The sequence below is a fragment of the Aethalodelphis obliquidens genome, unplaced genomic scaffold (assembly GCF_003676395.1).
Source record: "Aethalodelphis obliquidens isolate GAN/ISIS:26980383/991018 unplaced genomic scaffold, ASM367639v1 scaffold14, whole genome shotgun sequence".
Lineage (NCBI taxonomy): Eukaryota > Metazoa > Chordata > Mammalia > Artiodactyla > Delphinidae > Aethalodelphis > Aethalodelphis obliquidens.
In genome coordinates this window covers 14,640,178-14,664,229 of record NW_020837958.1, presented here as the reverse complement: position 1 = coordinate 14,664,229, position 24,052 = coordinate 14,640,178, and the positions used below count along the sequence as shown (strand labels likewise).

Below are 24,052 nucleotides of genomic sequence, written 5' to 3'. Positions count from 1 at the left end.
TGGTGCCAGGCCTCCCCTGCTGAACTTTCCCTCCCGTGCCGGCAGGTTCCCACTGGGCAGGAGACAAACCGCTTCCCTTCCTTAGTGAGCACTCCGGTGCCATCTGCCTGCCCGTTCTCGCTGGTTCCCTGTGCTCTGGACGCTGCCTGTTCCTGCTCTTGGTACCCGCCTACTCACCCTGCCTCTTCTGAGCTCTGAGACCTCTTAGCCTCTTGACTAGGGCAGCCACTTACTGCAGGCCGGCGTCCCCAGCATGCTCTTGGTATGGACACCTGTAGGGGAAGGGAAGGAAGCAGGATTGGACAGAGTTAAAGGTCGGGCTATGGTACAGGAACTACAAGCCCTCAGCTGACCCCACGGGGAGCTCTGTAGCTCACATGGCCCCGAAGAGCTCTCCCGGGTTTTCGAGACGCATCTGGGCTCTTATCCTCTAGCACTGGCCAGTCCCTAGGTGTCCTTGGGAGAGGCAGCTCTCTTTAGCCAAGGACGATTCCCAGCGAGAGAGTTGCCACTGCCGGTTCCCAATAATGCCCGGGGAGAGCGAGGGCGATTCCCAGTTGACACCTGAGGGCTGGCGGCATGCCCAGCAGCTCGGGAAGGAGCCCTGGAGTCCTGAGCAGCACAGCACCATCCACCCCACGCTAGTGCCTCCCAACCCTGGTGTTCCTTGGCCCACTGTGGCCCTTGAAGTCCTGCAGGAGCCGAAGGCCAGGGGACAAATGAGAACACCCCTTGGTAGTTGCTACCCCTTCATTTCCTCTAGCAAGCATTTCTCACGTGCAGTGGAACCACTGCATCATATTGCGTTTAACATACGCAAATTCGGGAATATAGACCCTGTAAGACAAAGGAAAGAATTTTAAATATTGCAAAAAAATAGCTTTTGTCTGTATTCTGTTCGTATCATGCATTACAGGTGATCTGTTTCTTCTTACATATTGTTCTGTAAGATGGTACACACAGGCCATGCATGCTGTACCATATGGATGATTTAAGGACTTCTCAAAGGTTTAACTACATGATTTTTCCCTTCTCTGCTGGCATTGGCATCTAAGCCCCACATGTGACTACCTGTACGAGGCTCTATGGAGAAGAGAAAGGTAGATTAACTAGTGCTTGCCCCGAGGCGCTTTTGCAGACTAGTGGAGGAGACAGGTAGAGACATATGCAGCCGGTTGTGCCAGTGAACTTGGATGGGAACAGGAAGTCTTCCTGAAGGTCTCTTCCTGTCTGTCCCACGGCTGCCAGAGGAAACCTTCTAAAACACATACCCTTGTTTAAAATCCTTCAGTACCTCCTCAGGGCTTGGGCATAAGACTCAAACTCTGAGCTTCCAGCTCAGGACTCATCTGCTCTGGCTGGCCTGGGCCTGCCCTTCTGGCCGCAGCGGCTGCTTCTGATCCACCCCTTGGCTGCGGCCCTACACGCCCTTCCCAGACTTGCCCTGTGATTTCACCTCTCTGCGTCTTTGCATGTGCTCATCCCTCTTCTCAGAACATCCCTTCCCTCCGGCTTAGCGCAGGCCGAGGTTTCTCAACTTCAGCACTGTTGATATTTGGGGCTGGATAATTCTTTGTGTGGAGGGCTGTCCTGTGCATTGTATGATGGTTAGCGGCATCCCTGGCCTCTACCCACCAGCTGCCAGTAGCACCTCCCAGTTGTGAGAGCCAAAAAATGCCTCCAGACACTGCTGAGTGTACCCTGGGGTACCCCAGTTGAGAACTGCCTGTTCAGGCAATGCTTTCAGAACTCGGTTAAGCATCATCTCCCCGAGAATCTTTTCCTCGACCCCACGTCTGTGGTCTGACTTAAATGCCGTCCCTCGTGTTCCAGGAGCACCTGGGACTCACCCCCATCAAAGCCCTTACTCCCCATTCTCCCTCTGTGCGTTTATATATATTATTTCCCCCTCTGCCCTCCTCAAGGACAGGAATCATGTCTTCTTCATCCTGGGAGCCTCGGCACTCAGAATGAGAACCAGCGCCTATTAGATGCCGTGTCTCTGTGTTTTGAGCAAATGAACGAGCAAGTGTCAACCAGAAGTGACTCCGGAGCTGAGACTTGAAAATATGGGGCAGATTTCGCTCTGAGCCAGATAAACGGTTGATTTGACTGGCTTATCAACACTGTAGACAAATGCCTGTTACTGTTTGAAGTTCAGTCTAAATGGTGGTTATCAGTTAGGATGCTTTGGCTAAAATAACAGAAAACTGAACCCAACTCAGACTGTCTCTACTCATTAAGGGCATGTATTGGGTACAGTAAATCCGGGACTGGTCTGATTGATGCTCCCTTTCCTTTTCTCTGCGTTATGCAGTGCTGTCCCCCTCATGCTTTGGGTTCATCTACAGGTTGATTCTCTCCCGTAGGAAATGGCTGCAGCAGCCTCGGGCCTCGTGTCTACATACTGCGTTGGCCAACGCAAGAGAGAATATCTCTTTTCCCAGCCATGAAACGAAGCTTATGGGTTTTGCTCTAACTGAGCCACCGTAGGTCAAGTGACCACCCCACCCCTGTATCAAGGGATGGGGTGGGGGAGGGGGCTTATACTGATTGATTTAACCCAGTCAGACCTCAGCAGCAGAGCTGGGACAGGCTTATTAGTCCCTGCCGGCCCCCCGCCAGAGCCCCTGTCTGAGACCCAGGGAGAGGAGTGGAGGGATGCTCAGGCCATTACAGTACCTGTGACTTGAGGAACATCAATCTTTGGGCCTTTTAAGGGGCAAAACCAGCACAGTCCTCCATGTCACTTGTCCTTCCAGTCTCAGTTGTGGGACAAACACCTCTTTGGTTGACCGTCCATAAAGGGAAAGATCGGCATGGCGATAAGCCCATGACCAAGAGGGATTTTGTGGGTCTGTCTGGCTTTTTCAAGAGGTGAAAGGAGGAAGAGCAGATTTGAGTTGGTGACAGGGAGAGCCTGTTTGGCTGCGGATTCGTGTCGGCTCTCAAAATTGAGCCTGAGTCCCCTTGCTGCCTGCAGGGCCAACTCAGCTAAGAAGATGAGAAGAAGCAGGTGATGACTCGTCTCAAGAGCAAAAAGCAAAATAACTTCCCACGAGAGAAAGCCATTCTTGTGTGTTTACTTTCAGGTGGATTTTTTATTTTATTTTTTATTTTTTTTATTTTTTATTTTTTTGCGGTACGCGCGCCTCTCACTGTTGCGGCCTCTCCCGTTGCGGAGCACAGGCTCCGGACGCGCAGGCTCAGCGACCATGGTTCACGGGCCCAGCCGCTCCGCGGCATGTGAGATCTTCCCAGACCGGGGCACAAACCCGTGTCCCCTGCATCGGCAGGTGGACTTTCAACCACTGCGCCACCAGGGAAGCCCTCAGCTTGGTTTTTTAAAACGTATTAGTCATTAGTTGACTCTGGCTCATGTATTGTGAATGTTCTCCACATTCACAATCAGTACTGTGTAATGGTTATGCTCACGGCCTCTGGAGCTAAGCTGGGTTCACAGTCCAGCTTGGCTAGACACTGGCAGTGTGAAGCTGGGCTAGTTACTTCACCTACCTGTTTTAGTTTCTCCACCTGGAAAATGGGCATGCAGGTTGAACCTGCCTTATAGGGTTGTTGTGAGGATTAAATGAATTAATGCAGGTAAAGCACCTAGAAGATGCACAGTGAACATTAGCTGTTGTACCTGTGGCTAACAGATTCCATGAGGGAGAGAGGGATACTCTTTTTTCTGTTTCTTTTCCATTCTAGCACTTTAGACATCGCAGGACTGCTGTGAATTGTCTCACCCACTGTGATATTGTGATTTATAATAAGAAATAGATTATTTGGTCTTGGTCCTTGTTGCTGGCCCGGAGCTCCAAAACCCCTTGGGATTTCCTGAGTGATGGGAGCATTAAATGTCCTTTATGTTAATGAGGTGACGTAGAAAACACCTAAGGATGGGGGCTGGTTGCCAGTGGAGCCCACCGTGTGATTAAGGGTTGGAACTTTCAGTCCCACTCCCACCCCCTGACCTCCAGGAAGGGAAGAGGGGCTAGAGATCAAGTTCAATTTCCAGTGATTAGTCAATCGTGCCTATGTAATGAAGCCTCCATTAAAAACCTAAAAGGACTGGGTTCGGAGAGCTTCCGGGTTGGTGAACACGTGGAGATTGGGGAGAGTGGCACCCTCAGAGAGCATGGAAACTCCTTGACCTTCCCCATAACTTGCCCTATGCCTCTCTTCCATCTGGCTGTTCCTGATTTATATCTTTTAATAATAAACCAGAAATCTAGTACGTAAAATGTTTCTCTGAGTTCTCTGAGCCATTACAGCTGAACCTGAGGAGGGAGTTGTTGGAACCTCCAGTCTATAGCTGACTGGTCAGAAGCACAGGTGACAACCTGGACTTGTGACTGGCATCTGAAGCGGTTGGTGGGGTGGGGTGGGGGGCAGTCTGGTGGAGCTGAGCTCTTAACCTGTGGAATCTGATGCTTTCTCCAGGTAGAATCAGAATTGAGTTGAACTGTAGGATGCCCAGCTGATGTCCAAGAACTGGATGTGTGGGGAAAAACTCACACATGGTGATCAGAATTGTACACACTAAAGAGAGGATTGTATTCCTCAAAGAGTGCCTTTCTCCAGCATGATGGGGCTGGAGAAGGGCTTTGTAAAGGGTGCCTGAGACCTTCCCCCCGTTGCCCTGACACAGGCCAGACTTCCAGAGGTGACCTCTAAGAGCACGCTTTGCCAGACCCGGGGTTGCCAGTGGTTATAACTTGGTAAATGTGATTTGCTCAGTAATTGAATTTCCACTGCTCTGTGGAGGGCAGCAGGTCATGGGGAGAAAGACAAGAGGATGGAGCCGGTTCCTGAGGCTCCTGCTTCAGGATGAAGACGTTTTGCTTTGGGAGCAGCGAGTAAAGCTGAGACTTGTCCATTTGCTGAGGACATTGGACACCTTCTTTTACCCTTGATTGTCTATCCCCATAATTTCAGTGTAATTATGGGTCACTCTTTGGAATATGAGAAAGAAAAAGAATGTCCCTCTTCTTTAGAAATCTATGAGAGACGCTGTAAGGTTTTTTCTACTCATCTGAGACAGAAACAGCATGCTGTTTTCATGTCCCTGTAGCTTGGAAGTGATTGTGGGTCATCCTTTGGAAGGCAATCAGAGTGAAACTTGAAATTTTGCTGAGATTTTTAACAAATTCTTTTTGTACAGCCTGTTGCAGAAGAGAAATCATTCACCATTATTTTGAACCCCCCTGTCTGTTCTGAGGGATACCAATCTCCCTCTATTGTCAGAGAAGGTTTTGAGATGTAGGCTCAGGAGGAAGCTGACCCTGTGTCGTGATAGCTCTTCTCCTCACAGGGGAAGTGAAAACTCCTTGAACTTTGGTTTTCACCAGTGGCTTTGTAAATGTCTCTGCTTACTCAGTGACAAGCAGGACTTGCAGTGGGGCTGTAATAGCCAGAGCAGACATTGAACAGAGAGAAGCAGTAGTTTTGTGTTGCCCAAGGGACCCTGTTGGTGGAGAGAAAGCTGGTCATGGAGCCAGATCAGTTCATCATGGCCATATGGCCCAGAGACGTATCTTGCTGAAACCCACACTTGATCTTGGGGCTCTTGCTGTGAAGATGCAGAATTTGCTCAGAATCTGTTCTCCATGTTAGATAGAGCTGTGATTGGTGCTGAGTTGACAATCAGGGCTTTGGGGCAAATTTTAGAGAGAACCTTCACATTTTTGTGCTTCAGAAATGAAGTGCCTGGGTGGGGCAAAGTGCTGTTGCACACGCTTGTGTGTCCTGGAAAGTATGACCTTGTAAGACATCTGTCCACTTTGGGGCTCATAACTCAAGAAATTCTAGAATAAATGGCTTCCCCAGTCCTTCATCCTTCCTCTTCAATTCCATTCTAGATAAGACTGCCTAATTCATTTTAGACGTTTGGAATTGTCTTTTACTGTTAAAGACTTCTGAGCAGAAATTCTCCAGGCTTCTTTTAAGATTAATTTCCATCCATTCATTCATTCAATGAGCATTTATTAAAGTTCTACTATTCGCCATTCTGGGATGCAACAGGACACATGACAAAGTCCCTACCCTCATGACACTTATATTCCAGCAAGGGGAACAGATAACAAACACGTAAGCCCATAGATACACAGCACAATGTCAGAAACACTATGGAGGGACCTAAAGGAGGGCAAGGCTATGGAATATTGAATATAGAAGAACGTAGAAAATATAGACTATCAGGAGGTGCTCTTCATAGGTTGACCAAAGTAGGGCTCTCTGGGGAAGTGACTTTTGAGCAGGGACCTGAAGTGAGGAAGCCAGCCAGGCTGACCCCCAGGGGAAGAGCATTCTGGGCAGAAGGTGTAGCAAGTTGAAGCGCCCAGAGGAAGATGCGTGCTTGAGGAGCTCAGAGAACATCAAGGAGACCGTGTAGCAGGATGCCCTTTCTTGGTAAAGGGTCTCAGCTCTGACTCCTTCCCTATATCCCCACATGTCACTATCTGCAAGTCCTATCAGCCCTCTTCCAAAATGCATCTTGAACTCAGCTGCATTGTCTTTGTCCATGACCACCCTAATCCAAGCCCCTGCCATCTCTCTCTTTGCCTGGATTATTGCAAGAGCCTTCTAACTGACCTCCCATAAATTCCAATCACATTTCAACCTGGCTTAAATTTCTTCAACACTTTCCCATTGCCCTTTGAAGACAGTCCAGCCTTCTTACCATGGCCTTCAAGACCCTACAGGATCTGGCCCCTGCCTGCCTCTCCAGCCACATCTCCTGACAGTTGGAGCTTCAGCCACATGGTCCATGTATTTATTAGTCAGCTCGGACTGCCATCGCAAAGTACCACAGACCTGATGACTTAAAACAACTGACATTTATTTTCTCACAGTTCTGGAGGCTGGAAGCCTGAGATCAAGGTGTTGGCAGGGTGGCTTCCTTCTGAGGGCTGTGAGGGAAGGATCTGTTCCAGGTCTCTCTCCTTGGCTTCTAGCTGGTGGTCTTCTCCCTGTCTTCACATTGCCTTCCCTCTTTACATGTCTGTGTCCAAATTTCTTCTTCCTATGAGGATGCCAGTCGTATTGAATTAGGGCCCACTCTAATGACCTCATTTTAACTTATCTCTGTAAAGACCCTATCACCAAATACAGTCATAGTTAGGACTTTAACATAGGAATTTGTGGGGTCAGGGTAGGGATGGGGACACAATTCAGCCCATAACAGTTACTTTTCTCATCCTCAAATACTGTAAGCTTTTCCCATCTCAGGACTTTTCATAAGCTTTCCTATGATCTTCACATGGCCACCCCATTTTCCTTCAGGTCTCCATAAATGTCACCTCTGCAGAGAGACCTTCCCTACCATCCCCATCAAACCAGCTATGATGCCAACCCATGTTGTTTGTTTCATTAAGCCAAATTTATATATGATAACGTGTACGGGTCTTTAGTGTACGATTGGATGGGCTTTGACAAATGTAGATACCCTTGTAACCACCAGTGCAATCAAAATGTAGAACATTTTCATCACCTCTGGAAAGTTGCCTCATTTCTCCTTTCAGCCAGTCTTTACTACCACAACCTCAGATGGCAACCACTTTTCTGATATCTACTATCATAGTTTTACCTGTTCTTGAATTTCATATGAATGGACTTATTCAGTATGTACTCTTGTGTCTGACTTCTCTTGCTCAAAATTTATCGATGTTTTTGCATGTGTCAGTAGTTTATTTTTTGGTTACTGAGTACTATTCCATTGTATGAATATACCACTATTTATCCATCATCCTATTGTTGGACATTTGGGTTGTTTCCAGTTTGGAGCTACTAGGAAAAAACTGCTGTAAACATTTTCACATATATGTTTTGTGAACATATGTACTGTAGTCTAAATGTGTGTGTCCCCCTAAAATTCAGGCTTTGAAACTCTAACCCCCATATGTTGGTATTAGGACGTGGGGCCTTGGGGAGGCGAGCAGGTCGTGAGTGTGGAATCCATGAATGGGATTAGCGCCCTTATAAAAGAGATTCCCTCAAAGCAACCTCGCCCCTTCCTCTATGTGAGGATACAGTGAGGAGTGTGCATCCTGGAAGAGGGCCCTCACCCAACCATGCTGGCACCCTTGGACTTCCAACCTCCAGGACTATGAGAAATCAACTTTTGTTGTTTATAACCCACCCAGTTTGTGTTATTTTATTCTAGCCGCTGGATCAGACTAAGACAATATGTTTTTATTTATCTTGGATAAAGATGTAGGAGTAGAATTTCTGGGTCCCAATGTAGGTGTATGTTTAACTTTTTAAGAAACTGCAAACAGGTTTACAAACTATTTCTGCTGTTTCCTTTCCCATCAGCATCCTGACAGTTCTAATTCTACTCCTCAATCTCACCAACATTTGTGATTAATCTTTTGAATTTTAGCCATTCCAGTGAATGTGAAATGATGTAATTTCCCTAATTACTCATAATGTTGAACACTTCTTCGTACATTTATTGAACATTTATGTACCTTACTTAATGAGGTGTCTATTCAAGCCTTTTGCCCAATTTTTAAATGACGTTGTCATTTTGTTATTTATTTGTAGGAATTCCTTATATATTTTGGATACAAATCCTAATATTTCTCCTGGTTGGTGGCTTGTCTTTTCATTACTTGTATGATAAAAAAAAAAAAAAAAAAGCTGTTTTTTAATTTTGATGAAGTCTTAGGGCTACAGAATGTGTTCTAGGACCAGGCAATATGATGGAATATTTTCCAGAAAGAAGATAATTAGGGTTCCTAGCAGGGCTATAATTTCCTTCAAGTTTGTTCCCATGGTGTGTCAAAGAGAAGCTGAAGGCATGTGAATACTTAGCCACTGCATGGGCCTTCCTAGGTGCGCGAGACAGGTGTGCTCTTTTAGACAATGTTGAAAGGATCGCAGATGTTTACGCCGTCCGGTGGGCACCCTAAAGCTCAAGCCCAGAGGCCCGTGTGTTCAGGTGTGAAGAAGAAATTACGTTAATTTCTTCTCAATTCCTGCGGCCTTTGCTGCTGAGGATACTTAGATTACCAGCTCAGGTCTTTGGTCTCTTTACTCAATAGAAATTGATAAGAGACCAGACTAGGAATTCAGGCAAGACTTTCTTGGGACTCCTGCTACAGCAGGAGGGCATGAGAGCAAGAAACACATGCCCTTGCTCACTCCCTGAGGTGGGGGGCGTGAGCTGGTTCCTTAAGTGGGGTGAGGGTGAGGGTGGATCCAATGGGTCGGGCAGGAGGCGTGGCTTAGGTGGCCTGCCCACCCCGTTGGTGGTCCCGTGTGCGGGGATCGTCCGCAGGACCCTCAGAAATGGTTTGTGTCCTTTTTGTATCTTATTGTTCATCATTTGTCCCAACTGCACTTGTGTGCAGTTATTCTTAGTCCCTTACAGTTTCTTTGTATTCTGTTGCTGGAGATGTTTGTCCAGGTGCAAACACTGCAGCAAAGATTCCCAGGTCTCAGCCTAGCTCACTTAACACCATAAATATCCAAAATCTTAAACATGGGCGTTTCCTCTAACCCAGTAATTCTACTTCTAGGAATTTAACCTAAGGCTAAATTTATGGTTATATGCGAAATTTTAATCACAATATACATATGTCAGCTTTGTTCCTATGGTAAAATATTGGGAAACCACCTAAAATAGTGGATAGTTAAAAATAGGTTGTAGGGACTTCCCTGGTGGCACAGTGGTTAAGAATCCACCTGCCAATGCAGGGGACAAGGGTTCGAGCCCTAGTCTGGGAAGATCCCACATGCCACGGAGCAACTAAGCCCGTGCGCCACAACTACTGAGCCTGCGCTCTAGAGCCCACGAGCCACAACTACTGAGCCCATGTACCACAACTGCTGAAGACTGCTCGCCTAGAGCCCGTGCTCTGCAACAAGAGAAGCCACAACAATGAGAAGCCTGCGCACCGCAACGAAGAGTAGCCCCCGCTTGCCACAGCTAGAGAAAGCCCGCGCACAGCAACGAAGACCCAAGGTAGCCAAAAATAAATTAATTAATTAAAATAAATAAATAAATAAAAATTTTAAAAGTAGGTTGAAAACTCGATATAGCAGAATGCTATGAACTCCTTTAAGGTTATTTCCTATAAATACATATTTTTATTGACAGATATTTATTTGTAATATTGTATAAAAGATTTCCAAATATTATATATAATTCCATTATATATATGTAAATCCATATATATTCATATATATAGGAGGATTTTTATATAATGGGACATTCAATTTATATATATTTATAAAATATATATGTGTGTGATTATTCTGTTTATAAAATCATGACCCAGATGGCTCTGAGAAAGTATCTAAACTCAAAAGAATTATGTCGACAAAAGTAGATTTTAAATACTTCTACTTCTTTACTCATATTTTCATATATTGATACAAGAAAACTCTCAGTCATGCCCAGTAATACTTTTTCAACTTCCTTAATTCCTTTCCCATTCACATGCTCTATTGCTGCTTTTGCATCTCTCTCCAAAATCTCACTAAAAAAATCCTGCCACCTACTCCGCTTCTGCCTCATTGCCCTCCCCCACTTCCTATTCTCCATCACAAAAGCCAGAGAATCTTGTGGCAAGTGGTGAACTCTCCTTGGAAGAGGAGGAGGGAGAAACTGACTTGGGCCAAGTCAGCATTCTTTGTAGCTGCCTGGGGTGGGGTGATGGGTGAGGTGGGGGAGTAGAGAGGAGAGTGTCCGTAATGTGCCACCATTCATAATCTTCATCTTATTTCATATGCATAGAAACATCTGGAAGGGCAAGCACAAAGGTCAAAATGTTAACATTAGTTATCTCTGGTGGTAGGATTAGAATGGATTTTAATTTTCTTCCTTTTGCTTATCTGTGTTTTCTAATTTTCTACCATGAACAGACATTCCCTGATTAATTTTTTAGAATTTTTATTGAAGTATATCTTGATCAATTTATAAAAATCATTTAAAAAAAAAGTGCCCCAGTGCTTCTCTGGAGTATGAGGTTGGAGAGGCTAGTATGATAAACTCCAAGTTAAGGAGGTTTAAAAATATATTCTCTGTGCCAGATACGCCACTGACATTTGTACCCAAGCCAGCCATCAGTCAACACTGGGAGATGTGTCTTTGTGCCTGTCTCCCTCTTTTTGTCAAATAAAAGCAAAAGGTATTTCCAAAATTGTACAAGTTAGGAAGAAGGACTTGGAGCAGGTTAGGCCAGTTGACACATACGCCTTATCTGGAAAACGGGTACAGCCATATGGCCCTCAGGGATTGGTGAGGGACCACAAGTGGAAAACCCAGCACAGGGCTAGCATATCACAGGTCCTCAAGTAACTTTGAGCACCTGCTCTGTTCAGTTCTTTTGCTTAACAGGCAATTACTGGTTTCAGCTTTGGGCTAAGCTCTGAATTGGAGGCTGTGGATATAACAAAAAGACACTGACCCAGCCTTAAAGGAACCCTCAGCCTGTGGGGAGGAGGAGATAATATGGGAGTGTCTGCCAGACCCTCTTCTAAGCGCTTGATATTTGCATATTGATGCTTTACATCTTTATAGTAATCAATAAGGTAGATTTTCTCAATTATTATTACTTTTATTTATTTTATTTGGGGGGGGGTACGTGGGCCTCTCACTGTTGTGGCCCCTCCCGTTGCGGAGCACAGGCTCCTCACGCGCAGGCTCAGCGGCCATGGCTCACGGGCCGAGCCGCTCCGCGGCATGTGGGATCTTCCCGGACCGGGGCACGAACCCGTGTCCCCTGCATCGGCAGGCAGACTCTCAACCACTGTGCCACCAGGGAAGCCCTCAATTATTATTTTATAGTCTGTCCTCCTGGTCACAGATATCTGTTCATCCCTCTGCCAGAGCCAATATCTGTGGTACGGTAATGGACCTGTTTATGTATGTGGTGAGTAAGAGCTTGGGTGCTGGGAATCAGGCTCTCTGGGTTCAAAATGCAGCTCCATCAATTATGGGCAGCATTGATCTTTCAATGCCTCAGTGTCTTCATTTGTAAAATAAGGATAGGCATAGTCGTTGCCTCATAGATTACTGTAAGGAAAAAGTGGATCTATATAAAGTACTTATAACAGTGTCTAGCACATAAGCTATTAGTAAACGTTAGCCGCTGTTATTATTGTTGTTGTTGTTATTTGTCTCCTTCTATAGACTGGGAGCTCTTTGAGGGCTGGGACACTATCTTATTTATTGTTGTATCTGCAGATCCCAGCCCAGGGCCAAGCACAGGGTTGAAATCAATGATTATCTGTTAAGTAAAAGAACAAACATCACTACTCATATATTGATATTTTGAGATGGGGAGGAGGTGATACAGAGGGTGGGGAGGGATTCCCCTTATGAGTGGACATCAGATTCCCCCCAGGCACGATGATTGTAGGAGGAATCTGGGCTCCCTTAGAGCAGATAGCATCCAAGAAATCAACCTAAATCACAATGAATGTGAGAACCAGAAGGGACTTCCCCAGACCATGGTTAACACTCCCATTTTTCAGGTGAGGAGCCTGAGGCATAGGGAATTTGCGTGGCTCGCCTGTGGCTCTGCAGTGTTGGGGGAAATCTGTTAGGGAATGAGGGCTCTTTATCTTAACCTCAAGTTCTTTCTACTCCATGGGCAATTGACAGAATTTTTTATTTTGGTTCAGTTTCACAAAGCTTTCTTGAATGCCAAGTGTCTTGTGCTAAGTTCATGAGAGACAAGTGAAATGGGCGCAGAGCTTCCAGACTTGCTCAAGATTAAATAAGCAAATCAGGTGTGAAGAGGGGAAATCCCAGGATATAATGAGAGCTCATCTTGTTTCCATCTGTAGATATCAGGAGGCTAAAAAAGCAAGTGAGAAGAGTGGGAAAAGGAGTTCTTTAGCACCAACCCGTTGAGGTCATACTTGGGTTATGACTCTGGCCCTCCAGTTAAAGGGAGCCCCCTGCCCACGCAAAATGAAAACGCGGGGCGGGGGGGAAGCGCAGGTTGATTTGCGTTGCGGTGTTAACGGGGTAGATGCAATGGGATTCTGGAGAATGTCTCCACCTCCCCAGCCAAGATAGTATCTTCCCTGAGCCTTACTCGGAGAACCCCTCCCCGAACTCAGTACAGCCCCACCCCAGGGCTCCTGGGAGAATGGGTGAGTAGGAAGTTGTTGCTAAGAAATATATTTTTGCCCTGCTGAAGTCACAGCTATAAATTCACATAATAATTGATCCACCAGTTTGACTGGAAATGCATAGCCCAGCTCAGGTGTGGGAAACAATCATAGCCGTCCTCAGCACCATTAATCTTCCACCTGGGAGTGGCTTAGCACTAGGCATCCATTATTTATCCGGGAGACTGGGGATGTGAGGAGGAAGGGCCGTGTGTGGGTAGCAGCCAGCATTGACAGGGAACTGTGAGAGGTAATGGGGTGCGGCAAGATGTGCAAGGAGCAGGAGCTGGGAGAGCAAGGCTCTGCCATTGCCACCTCTGGTGGACATTGGGTAAGTCACTTAACCGCTCTGGCCTTGAGTTTCTCATCTGTAAAATGGGGCTTGAATTCAATGGTCTCCTAAAGTCCCTTCCGGCTCTGAAATTCCATTCAGAATGTTCTAAGCGTTGTAAGAAAATTTTTTGCAGAAGTTGCATTCACTACCCTAGAAGGTATCACTGGGAGCACGTTTCCTGGAGAGGGATTTCAAGCCTTTCCCTAAAGAACCCCGATGCATGAGGGCCCCGGGGCGTCCCCAGCCCAGGGTCTGGGGGCATACACCCAGGCATGAAATGTCTTTGAGTTCTTGTTTATTATTATGAAGGTAATTTTGCACTCTACTCCATAATCTATTCTTGCATGCGTTAATATAAAAATAGTATTCTGAATTACTGTTGATGTACATTGATAAATCTAGACTTGCAGGTCCACAGAAAATCTTGTCTTTTGATCTTGAACTATAGCTAAGCCCTAATTCTGTGTGATAAGATTACAGGAAATGTCTAATTTCTTTTTCATGCTTTCTGTATTTTTTATTCTCTAATGTGTGTGTATTAATACCAAAGAAAAGTACATAAATGTTTAAAACATGAAAAATAATGTAGTTCTGACCTTCCACATCTAGATTATTTTTAATTTAATTTTTTTTGTGTGGTACATGGGCCTCTCACTGTTGTGGCCTCTCCCGTTGCGGGGCGCAGGCTCCGGACACAGGCCCAGCGGCCATGGCTCACAGGCCTAGCCGCTCTGCGGCATGTAGGATCTTCCCGGACCGGGGCACGAACCCGTGTCCCCTGCATCGGCAGGTGGACTCTCAACCACTGCACCACCAGGGAAGCCCCACATCTAGATTTTTAGGAGGGAAGGGGTCCCTTTAATGAATGGGTTCCCTGATGACATTTTCTTGCTGTGCTCATTCCTATATGTCCGAGTGCTTTATCTGTGAGAAATAACGTGTGGTTGAATGAATAAAAGTAATAATAATGACAATTATGATAACAACAAAAGCTACTATTCCTGTGTTTTTACCATGTGCTGCTGTTCTAAACTCTTTACCTCTATCATCTTGTTCAGTCCTTATAAAACCCTTTGAGGCAGTTATTATTATCCTCATTTTACAGATGAGGAAACTGAAACATCAAAAAGTTAAGTAACTGTCCTGGTTGGAACATCTTTTCTGCCCTTTTACCTTTTCGGATCGCCTTTTAGATCTGGTCATTGCAGCAGCATCCGCCCTGCACGGTAGCAGCTTGACTGTGTTACCCTAACAGTTCCCCATCTCTTGGCTTTGCCCTGTGGCTTCTCTGCACTATTCTGTGGGACACCCGTGGGACCCCATTCTGCCCACCTGGCTCCTGCACAGATCTCAGAGTGCAAGGACAGTCTCTGGAGGGTCATTGACTCATTCCTCGGAGGTCCCCAGAGGGATTAAGCCTCTGTGGCCCACAGCAATCGTTAACTCAGTACCGCGACTAGCTTTTCTTCCTTCCCCAGTTTACTCATTCTAGGCCCCCAGTCCCCAGGAATTCTTTTCCAAAATGAATTATCTGTATATAAATGTACGTCTCAGGTTCTGCTTTTTGGAGCAACCTAAGCTAAGACATTGCTCAAAGTCACACAGCAGTTAAGCTGTGAAACCCAGGTAGGAAAATATTCACTCTGTGTAAAATAATTATAAGCAACTAGAACCAGGATATAGATACATAAATCTTTTTAAAGGGTCATTTGTTCACGGAAGAGGACTGTCACACAAAATCAGATAGGTTTAGGAATGGAATAACTACGCCAAATGTAAATGGACTTCTTTGATTTTTTTCCCTCTTGCTTATCTGTATTGTCTAACTTTCCTAAAGTGACAGCTGTTTCTTGTGTCATGGGTGGACAGCAGGGTGGCAAACTGATCTATGCCAGTTTATTCACACAGAACCCTCAGGTTCTTTTAGCAGATAGCGGTAGCCATGGACATACTTGAAGTGGACGTGGGTTAACCAGTCTCTGCAACCTCACTATCATTTTATCACAGAAGCAAGTCTCAGACCAAAATGTGCCACACATGCAGACTTATTAAATAAGCATTCATTAGCAGGCAAACATAAGACAGTCCAGGCAGCCTGCTCTGGAAGCTGATCAAGTCCTAGCTCTCTGCCCATCTGAGTACCGCAACTGCTCCCCGAATGGAAAGTTCACTGGAAGAAGGCAGAAGAACATTCTAGAGCAGTGGGTCTCAAACTTGAGCAGGCATCAGAATCTCCTGGAGGGCTTGTTAAGGCACGGATTGCTGGACTCTGATCCCAGAGCTCCTGACTCAGGGGGCACTACGCTTTGAGGTGTGGTTTTGTTATTCTCTCTGATAACTGGCACCAGGCAACCAGCCATTCCCTCAATGGCTGGGGCACAGGACCATTTAGGGGGTTAGTCTATGGTCTAGAACACCAGCCCCTGGGGCGTAAACTACAAGATGCTCTAGATTCTTTTACCTGAAAGGCCTAAGGGTGGAGAATATCTCTGAAAGGTTTTAGAGGATACCACTAATGTCATCAATGAAAAGCCATTTCTCATCCTCATTATGCGAATTAGCAAAGCCTGATGCATTCCTTAAGGTCCAGAAAACTGAAGTTCACAGAGATAGTTGTGTGTGTTCACATAGATAGTGTGGCCTCACTGATATAATGCTAGCTGACTACCCCTGTAGTGTGAATGCCGGGAGAGGGCGCCTAGGGTCTAATATAAATTAGCGCAAATGCCTAATGACACGCGCCTAAACAGAACGTTTTAGAGTAAATTACAGACATCGTTAATGGGAAGGAAAGTTCATTAACAAATCGATGGGCATTTGTTTGGTCCCACAGACTGAGCCTGAAATCATAGAGGAAACCAACATTGACAGAGTGAATGAGCCCCGGGGCTACGCCCGGTCGAGGCAGGTGAAAGGCCACTCGGAGACCTCCACGCTGAGCTCGCAGCCCTCCATCGACGAGGTCCGGCAACAGATGCACATGCTACTGGAGGAGGCCTTCAGCCTGGCGTCCGCAGGACACGCAGGCCAGAGCCGGCACCCGGAGGCCTATGGCTCCGCCCAGCACCTGCCCTACTCCGAGGTGGTGACCAGCGCTCCTGGGACCATGACGCGGCCCAGGGCTGGGGTGCAGTGGGTGCCGACCTACCGCCCAGAAATGTACCAGTACAGTCTGCCCCGGCCGGTAAGTCAGACATCCCTCTGCGTGCCTACCCTCATCAGGTCAGCCCCGGCCAGGATGTTCCGACAGGGGTTTCAGAGCGGGGACTTTCCTGATGAGCCACCTTGGGATTTGGAAACGAACTTTGCTGGGCTTTCACACGTCCTCCACCCAGGATCCAAGCCTAAGCCTTTTAGTCCTGTGGACACAGACACACAGGAAGCCCTTATGTCCGACCGTAATATGTTTTAGAATGACTTCCCTTTTTTATCCCTCCTGTGAAGGGCTGACCTCACTCTTCATGCACTGGTTGTTTTCTACAACCCCACGTTTAAAGGCCCTGGTTTAAATGTCAGAACGTGTTGCAGAGCCCCATGTTAGGGGGCCGTGTAGCCTGGTGGCTCCCAGCAGAGGCTCTGGAGGCGGGTACCATGACTTTGAATCCCAGCTGACTTTGTAACTTGGGGACTTAAATTTTCTACAGGTAAAGTAAACAGGTAAGAAAAATAACTGATATCCTAGGGTGGTTGTAAACATTAACCAAGTTGATATACATGAGGTACTAGAAAAATACCAGGCACCCAGTAAATGTCATAGAAGTTTCAGCCATGATTATCTCATTAAGTGGTAACTGTACTTCAGTATCTGAGAAAGCATCCAATGACTAAAAGCTTCCATGATTTAAACAACGATTTTAATTAGTTTGCATATAATTAGTTCATCGCCATAGCATCTACAGATATCTTTTTAAAAAGACAGACGTAGTTTTATAAGCCACAGACCATAATAGGCAATGCTTTGTATATGTATAGATTCCACCCTTGTAATACTTCATGCCCTATCCCCAAGGGTTACTCATTAATAGAGCTTTATAAATTGTCGTTGTGATATGTAATTACCCAGTAAAAGCTAACATTTATAGAGTGCTTCACTGTTACTAGGTACTGATCTAAGTGTCATGTGTATGTTAACTCATTTATTTAGTCCTTACTACAAGCCTCTGAGACAAGTACTAGTTTACTAGTTTTATCCCTATTTTACAGATGAGGAAACTGAGGTTACACAGCTTGTTCAAGTCACACAGCCAGAAAGGGGCAGAGCCAGGACCCAAAGCCAGGCCATCTGGTGACAGAGCGCATGTTCTCAACCTGCCTTGTGCTGTTACATTGTCTCTCCATCGTATTCTTTCATTTTCAGTAGACTATTCCGATACCTATGGGCTTGTGGAGCCTTTTGATAACTCCAACCACCCCCCCCCCAAAGCACACACTACAGTGGCACTTAATAAACTGCTGTTATGCTATGTAACTACCTAATCTACACACTATTGTGAATTTCCTTATTCTTTGCTCCAGATTCCTCCTGACCAGGTCCCTGAGATGTCTCCCCTTCACACTTCTCCTAATCCCCTCAGTCTCTCTTTCTGTCGGTGCCCTCTCTTTGAATGTCAGTCTCTGGCCCAGCCTTTCTCTGTTGATAAAACTCTGTCAGGAGAGACCAAAGTTTATTTCAAACTGAGCCTTTGGGGCAGGGACACTTGTGCTTGAGTGCTGTCATCGTCACTGCAAGGGTTTGTCCTTAAGTTGGCAGGTGCAGAATTTCTATTTTGTCTGTTCACTCCAGGGTGATCAGATCATGCTGAATAAACTCACAAAAACTACTTTATTATTAAGAATATTAACTTACAAACCTGCAGTGAGATGCTGAATGATCAGGTGGGCCAGAATACTTGTTTCCTGGTCTTTCCTGTTAATGGTCTTTCGTTCAGTAAAAGCCAATTCAGGGGAAGTACGACATTATCAGAAGGAGAACTGGTTGGTATTGGAGTCATCTTCCTCAGTCTGTAATATGCAAACCCAGAGAGCATAGTCAATAAAGGAAATAGAGTGAATGTGGGACATCTTTTTTTGCATCCCATTTTCTGAGATATGGGTAGAATAAAATGCAAAATTCTTAATATAATGTTTAAGTTAAAATAGAAGACTTTGGGGCAATGCCCAGATCTCAGCAATAGGAGTTGGCGTCTGCCATCACGGAACTTTTCTGAATCTGTTCAAGAAGCACTGCCTTCCAGAAGAGTGTCAGCAACTTGGGGGCCACCACTGGCCATGCTCCCATCAGATGAGATTCCAAATATCCTTTTTTTCAGAAAGAGTTAGAAAAATGCTCACTGAGCCTGGCAAATCTGTTACTTTAAAATACTTTCCCATGACAGTCGTATTATAGTTTCCACAATTACAGTTTTCTTAACTAATTGCCCATTAAATTGGTACTCTTCTTTATGGGGAAAGAAGGGATTTTCTCACTGAGATTTAGAAAACACTCTAATCTTACCACATTTATATCTACCTCTTAAAGTGGCTGTCCCCTGGGGAGAGTTACCTGTATCCACGCTATACTGGTCCACACTGACTTCAGTGTCATTGGCTCATTCTTCCTGATTCCAGACATTAACCATGTCCCCGAATTTTCCCTCAGCCCAGAGTGGAACGGCACTCGCCAGCTGAATGACCTTAGCCAGCGATCGTAACTCTGTCTCGGATCCCTCAGCCATAGAATGGTGGCGAGAAGAGGGCTGCAGTGAGGAAGGGATGATAATTCGTGTGAAATGCTCAGCACGGTCCTGGCATTTAGTAAGCACCTAACGCGTGTTAGCGGATATTAATCAGAGTGCTTCATATGGCGCCTAGCACATCAAATTACTGGATAAATGGTAGTCATTGTCATAAAAATATTCTCTTCTTTTCCCTGGGTTCCACTCGTTATCTCCCTTTCTCTGACAGTTCTGAGAGTACATCTTCTTTTCCTTCTACTCTGTTACATTCTTTTAAGAGCATGCTCTGTGCTCAGGGAAGCTTCACTTCTGCTTAAAGATGATTCTCAAGAATGACTGGGCCCCTCTAGCTGGAGGCCAGATTCTGGGAATCTGTGAAGAGATCTGGGTTTCAGAGAAAAGCTGAAATAACGGGGTTGAGTCTTCCAATGACAGGCAAGAAGATGCCACAACCCACATCCATATGCCTCCATTTAACAAAACCATCTAAAAATGTCATTGTGGGAATATGAAAACTTGGATGGTTCTGTTTGTTATAATTCAGGGTTGGCAGTTGTGCCAGGAAGGGCAGAAACATTAGCATCGTATACTTAAAAAAATGAAGCCACCAAAAAATGGAAATGGACTGAGAAATAACACAGCAGAGAGATGGGCCGTCAAACTGAACAACATCAAAGGCAGTTCTTTCGTTATTAAGGTTTCCTTTTGCCAACAAAAAATGAGGTCCTTATTTTAATGAAAAGAGAAGTGGCTAACAATACACAGTAGCAGTGATGATTCTTAACCCAAGTTCTTGCCAAGCCCTCTGTGCTATGATAATGTGGAAATCAATGGACAGGGTGGCAGTTTAGAATGATAACTGTGATTACTTTCCAGCTTCCAAAAAGGAAGCGCTCTGAGCTCTGCTGTAGGATAGTGGGAAGCCGGTGGTTCTAAATGCACTCGGCCAGGCTGATGGCATGTACATCGTGGAGAAGGTTACTGCTGGCAGCTGGGGATTTCTGCACTGCAGTTCAGGAGACCCTTGACCATATTCTACCCCTTGAATCTGGGAGGAAACTGGACTTGACACCGTAATGAGTCTGTGCCAAGGGGAATGAAAACATCCTACAACCTTCCTGTTGGTGTCGGGATTCCGAGAAAGGGTTCGGGGTGAAAGCATCTTCCCCACTAGAGACCTTACAGATGCAACTAATAGTAATAATAATAGCACAATACCAGCTGCCCTCTCTTGCGCTCCCGCCGTATACAGGACATTAAGCTAAGTGCTGCTGTCTCTTCTGATCTGACACCCACCCTATGAAGTCAACATTACTATCCCCGTGTACTCCATGGGAAACTGAGGCCTGGAGAAGAGAAGAACCTTGCCCAAGCTGACACAGCTCTAAAGGGCAGAACGGGGTTAGAACTCAGGGCTGTCTAACTTCAAAGCCCATGCTCTTTCCACCCTCTGGCCAGGTGAGCCAGAGGATGTCCTGGTCTCTGATGAGAACTCAAATCTCCTAAACTTCAGAGTGTGATCTTATAAGGAAGCTTATCCAGTTTGATGGGATTTTGTCCATTCCTATCATTGCCCCTTGTAGGAGAGACATCTCCATTAGGATGGAATTGAGAATAATATTACAGCCCGTTTTCCTCCTCTCCCCTCAAAAACAAAGCAAAACAAAACCAAAAATCCCCTTCTGAAACCTTCATTAATGATGAGATATGCAGGCATATCAGGCAGGAGTTTGCATCCACCCCAACACTTGGCTTCAAGAAACGTTGCATTTCTTATGTTTCTCCAAATCAAATTTGAATCTGTTCTGAGCTCCCATCTGGCCAAGTTTGGTGGGGCGGGAAAGGAAGGGGGGAGGGGGAATGGGAATTCAATGTCAGTTATGCACAGAAGTCATTGGCAGTTTGCTGAAGGTGGAACAGCGGGAGAGGGTCTACCCCAAGCAGTGTTGATGGGTGCTTAAGGATGGAGGAAACCCACCAAACCGAGAAGGTATCTGGAGACTGCAAAAGGAGGCAGGTAGCTCCATTTAATCAATGGATCAGTGTGTTATAGGGTAACTTACATGCGGGGTAGGATGGAGCAGATGGCGATCCAGAAGCATTCACAGGCTGCGTTCCACACCACAGAGGGGCTACTGGGACAATTTTATAGTTAACCTGGGGTATGGGGGTATGTGCTTGGAGACAGGGAGTGCATTCCTACATCAAGACTTATGGTGGGTAATTAGTCTTGTGGGTGCGGGGACTACATCATGAAGGTCTTTATCATTGTTTGGAGAGTAACAGAGCATAGAGGCCACCTGGACCTAATGGTCATTAAATAATATCTATTAACTACAAAGCCCTTGACGGCAGAGAAGTGATTTACCACACAGTACAGTCTTGGGTAGGGTCAGTGGAAGGACAGGAGGAACTGAACGGGTCCAAGATGGCATCATTTATGCTAGCAGCCAGACAATGGAGCGTTGCCCAGCTCCCAGGAGTCCACGAAGGTGGGTCGCTCTGTATTACCTGGGACAGCCTGGGCTGGGGCTGTTTGCCTTTGGACTGCCCCAAGGAAGCCCCCCTTGAAAACCAACAGAGTACCCAGCGTCTGCTTAATCGTTCGAGTGAGTAAAAACCAGTTTGTACAGGAAGGCTGTGTGGAAAGGGAGAGAAAGAGGGAGGAGAGGAGTATGTATCTTAGCTCACAAACTCAGGTGTGCAAGACACGTAAGTTTATTTTCCTGTAATCTTCCAGCGCCAAAAGTTCAGTCTCAGTTCAGGGTTTCCGTCCCCACCTCCGATTAAAGCTTAGTGTGTTGAGGGGGCGGGGGAGGGGGAGCTAAATGGTGCAAAGCCTGGTCAGGGTGGGGAGGAGGCTTCAGGACTTTGTTCCAGTTTGCTCTCATCTAACTACTCATCTGGCTGACGTCCCAGAGAGCTGCTTGTTTCCATCTAGTCTGCAGGTGTTAGTCCGGGTAGAGCACAGCTGTGTCCTGGTCCTCCTGCTTAAAGCTCTCTCCAGATCCCTCCTTCCCCTCCTCCCATGCTTGAGCCTTCTCTCTCCCTCTCTCTCTGCCTCTCCCCTCTCCCCCTCTCTGTCTCTCTCTTTCACGTGCACGGGCGCGCGCGCGCACACACACACCCTTGCCCCTCTCCCCTCTCTAGCATCTTCCTTATATTTATTCTCTCTTCACCTCCCCACCCCCCTGTGCTCCCAGGTTGAGGCGCTTCTCCAGACCCATCAGCATCTAAGCTCTCCTCTTCTTCCTAACCTAAGGGTGTTTAGAGGGCAGAGTGGTCTAAAAGTACCTCACTTCTTCCAAATCGCTTGTTTTGGCATCAGCCTTCAGCCTTCAGCGCTCTAAGGGCTTAGGTTTTTGATATTCAAAATCCTAAATGCTTGCAATTCAGTAGCTTGGACTTTTGAAATGCCAGTAAGAGTTGGCTCTTGGGCCATCTTTAGTGGGGGTGGCCTTCCTTCCCTGGGGCAGGAAGGTGCGATGCCCTCACTGCTTGGGGCAGGGGAAGGGCCCTGGATTCAAGGAACCGTGGTGGCAAAGTCTTGGTTACTACAATTACTATATCAAAATATTATCTTGTCTCAAAAGGAAGAGAATATCATTTATTGAGTACCCACTATGTGCCAAATGTCATATTAACATATGAAATGGGTCTTCTAAACAGCCTTTGAAATGGGGGTGTGATTCTGTTACTTTCATCCTCTAAGGAGAAAACAGACAGAGAAGGTAAGTTACTCGAGGTCAAGCAGCTGGTAAAGATCAAGCCAGGATTCAACTCCAGTTTTTTGTTTGTTTGTTTTTATTTTTTTTTTAATTGGAGTATAGTTGTTTTACAATGTTGTGTTAGTTTCTGCTGTACAACAAAGTGAATCAGATCCAGTTTTGTCTGACTCCAAACCCCTGCCCTCTGCATCATGCCACCCTTAGCTCAGAATTGCGAGATAGCGCCCTTAACTGGCTATGTGATTTTGAACGAGTCAGTTCACCTCTCTGGGCATGCATATCTCCCTGTGTTAAGGTAAGAGGTGTGGTCTCCTGCTCTTTCCAACTTGAACCTTCTATGATTCCCAGGGCCTGGAAGCCTCAGTGTTGCTCCAGCAGTAACTCCTGGTGAACTGACAGATCAAGATAAGCACTGGGTTTGCACCGTGGGGTCAGTCTTCCATTACAATGCCCTCTGTTTTCAACTAAATAAGAACTGTCCGCTGGAAGATTCTACTTTGTGCACCAGGATGTAAAGTTATTTGTAGCTGCATGCAGACTTAGACACTTCTTGTGCCCGGAGCAGTACTCGCAGGGTCAGCACGGTGCGGTGGAAGGGGCACCTTGCAGTGGAACCCAGCATTGTCAGCAGGCCTGGAAAGATTGGCACGTTCGCTCTGACCTGAGGCTGACTTGCTGTCACAGGACAAGGGCCTCCAATGAGGGTGGGGGGCTTTGGCCTGTTGTTCCTCGTGCTCCCACCAGTGCAAAGCCTGAGACCCCTGACCTGTGCCTCCAGCTGCAGCCTGCCCCTTTGACTTGTCACCCCTCTAGTGCTACCCCTTGAGGTTGATCTTCACCAGCTTCCCCCTCTGGATGGTTGCACATGCGCAAGGAGGGTCCAGCACACAATGGGTCTCACCCGGGCTCATTCTCCACTGGGTTTGCCAAAAAGAATGGCCCTGACCCACCCCCTCGCCCCCTGCCCAGGGGCATCAGGACTGGAGCTTTGAGCAAACTGTGGTCACCTTCCCTTCTACTTTTACAACCAAACCTCTGAGCCCAAAGAGTGGCTTATTCTTGTCACATCCAGGCTCCTTCCACCTCAGAGACCTGAGAGCTATTTATAAAGACTGCCTGCAGTTCTGAGTGTGTGATCTCCT

The 24,052-nt window shown here is 46.3% G+C and overlaps 1 protein-coding gene across 1 annotated transcript in view; it reads left to right on the top strand.

Annotated features, from left to right (window-relative positions):
• KIAA1549L (KIAA1549 like) overlaps nucleotides 1-24,052 on the top strand; it is a 134,177-nt gene that overhangs the window by 87,984 nt on the left and 22,141 nt on the right. Inside the window, exon 16 of the mRNA XM_027115069.1 lies at nucleotides 16,302-16,652. Within this exon, the coding sequence (XP_026970870.1) occupies nucleotides 16,302-16,652 (351 nt within the window). The remainder of the gene's footprint in view (nucleotides 1-16,301; nucleotides 16,653-24,052) is intronic.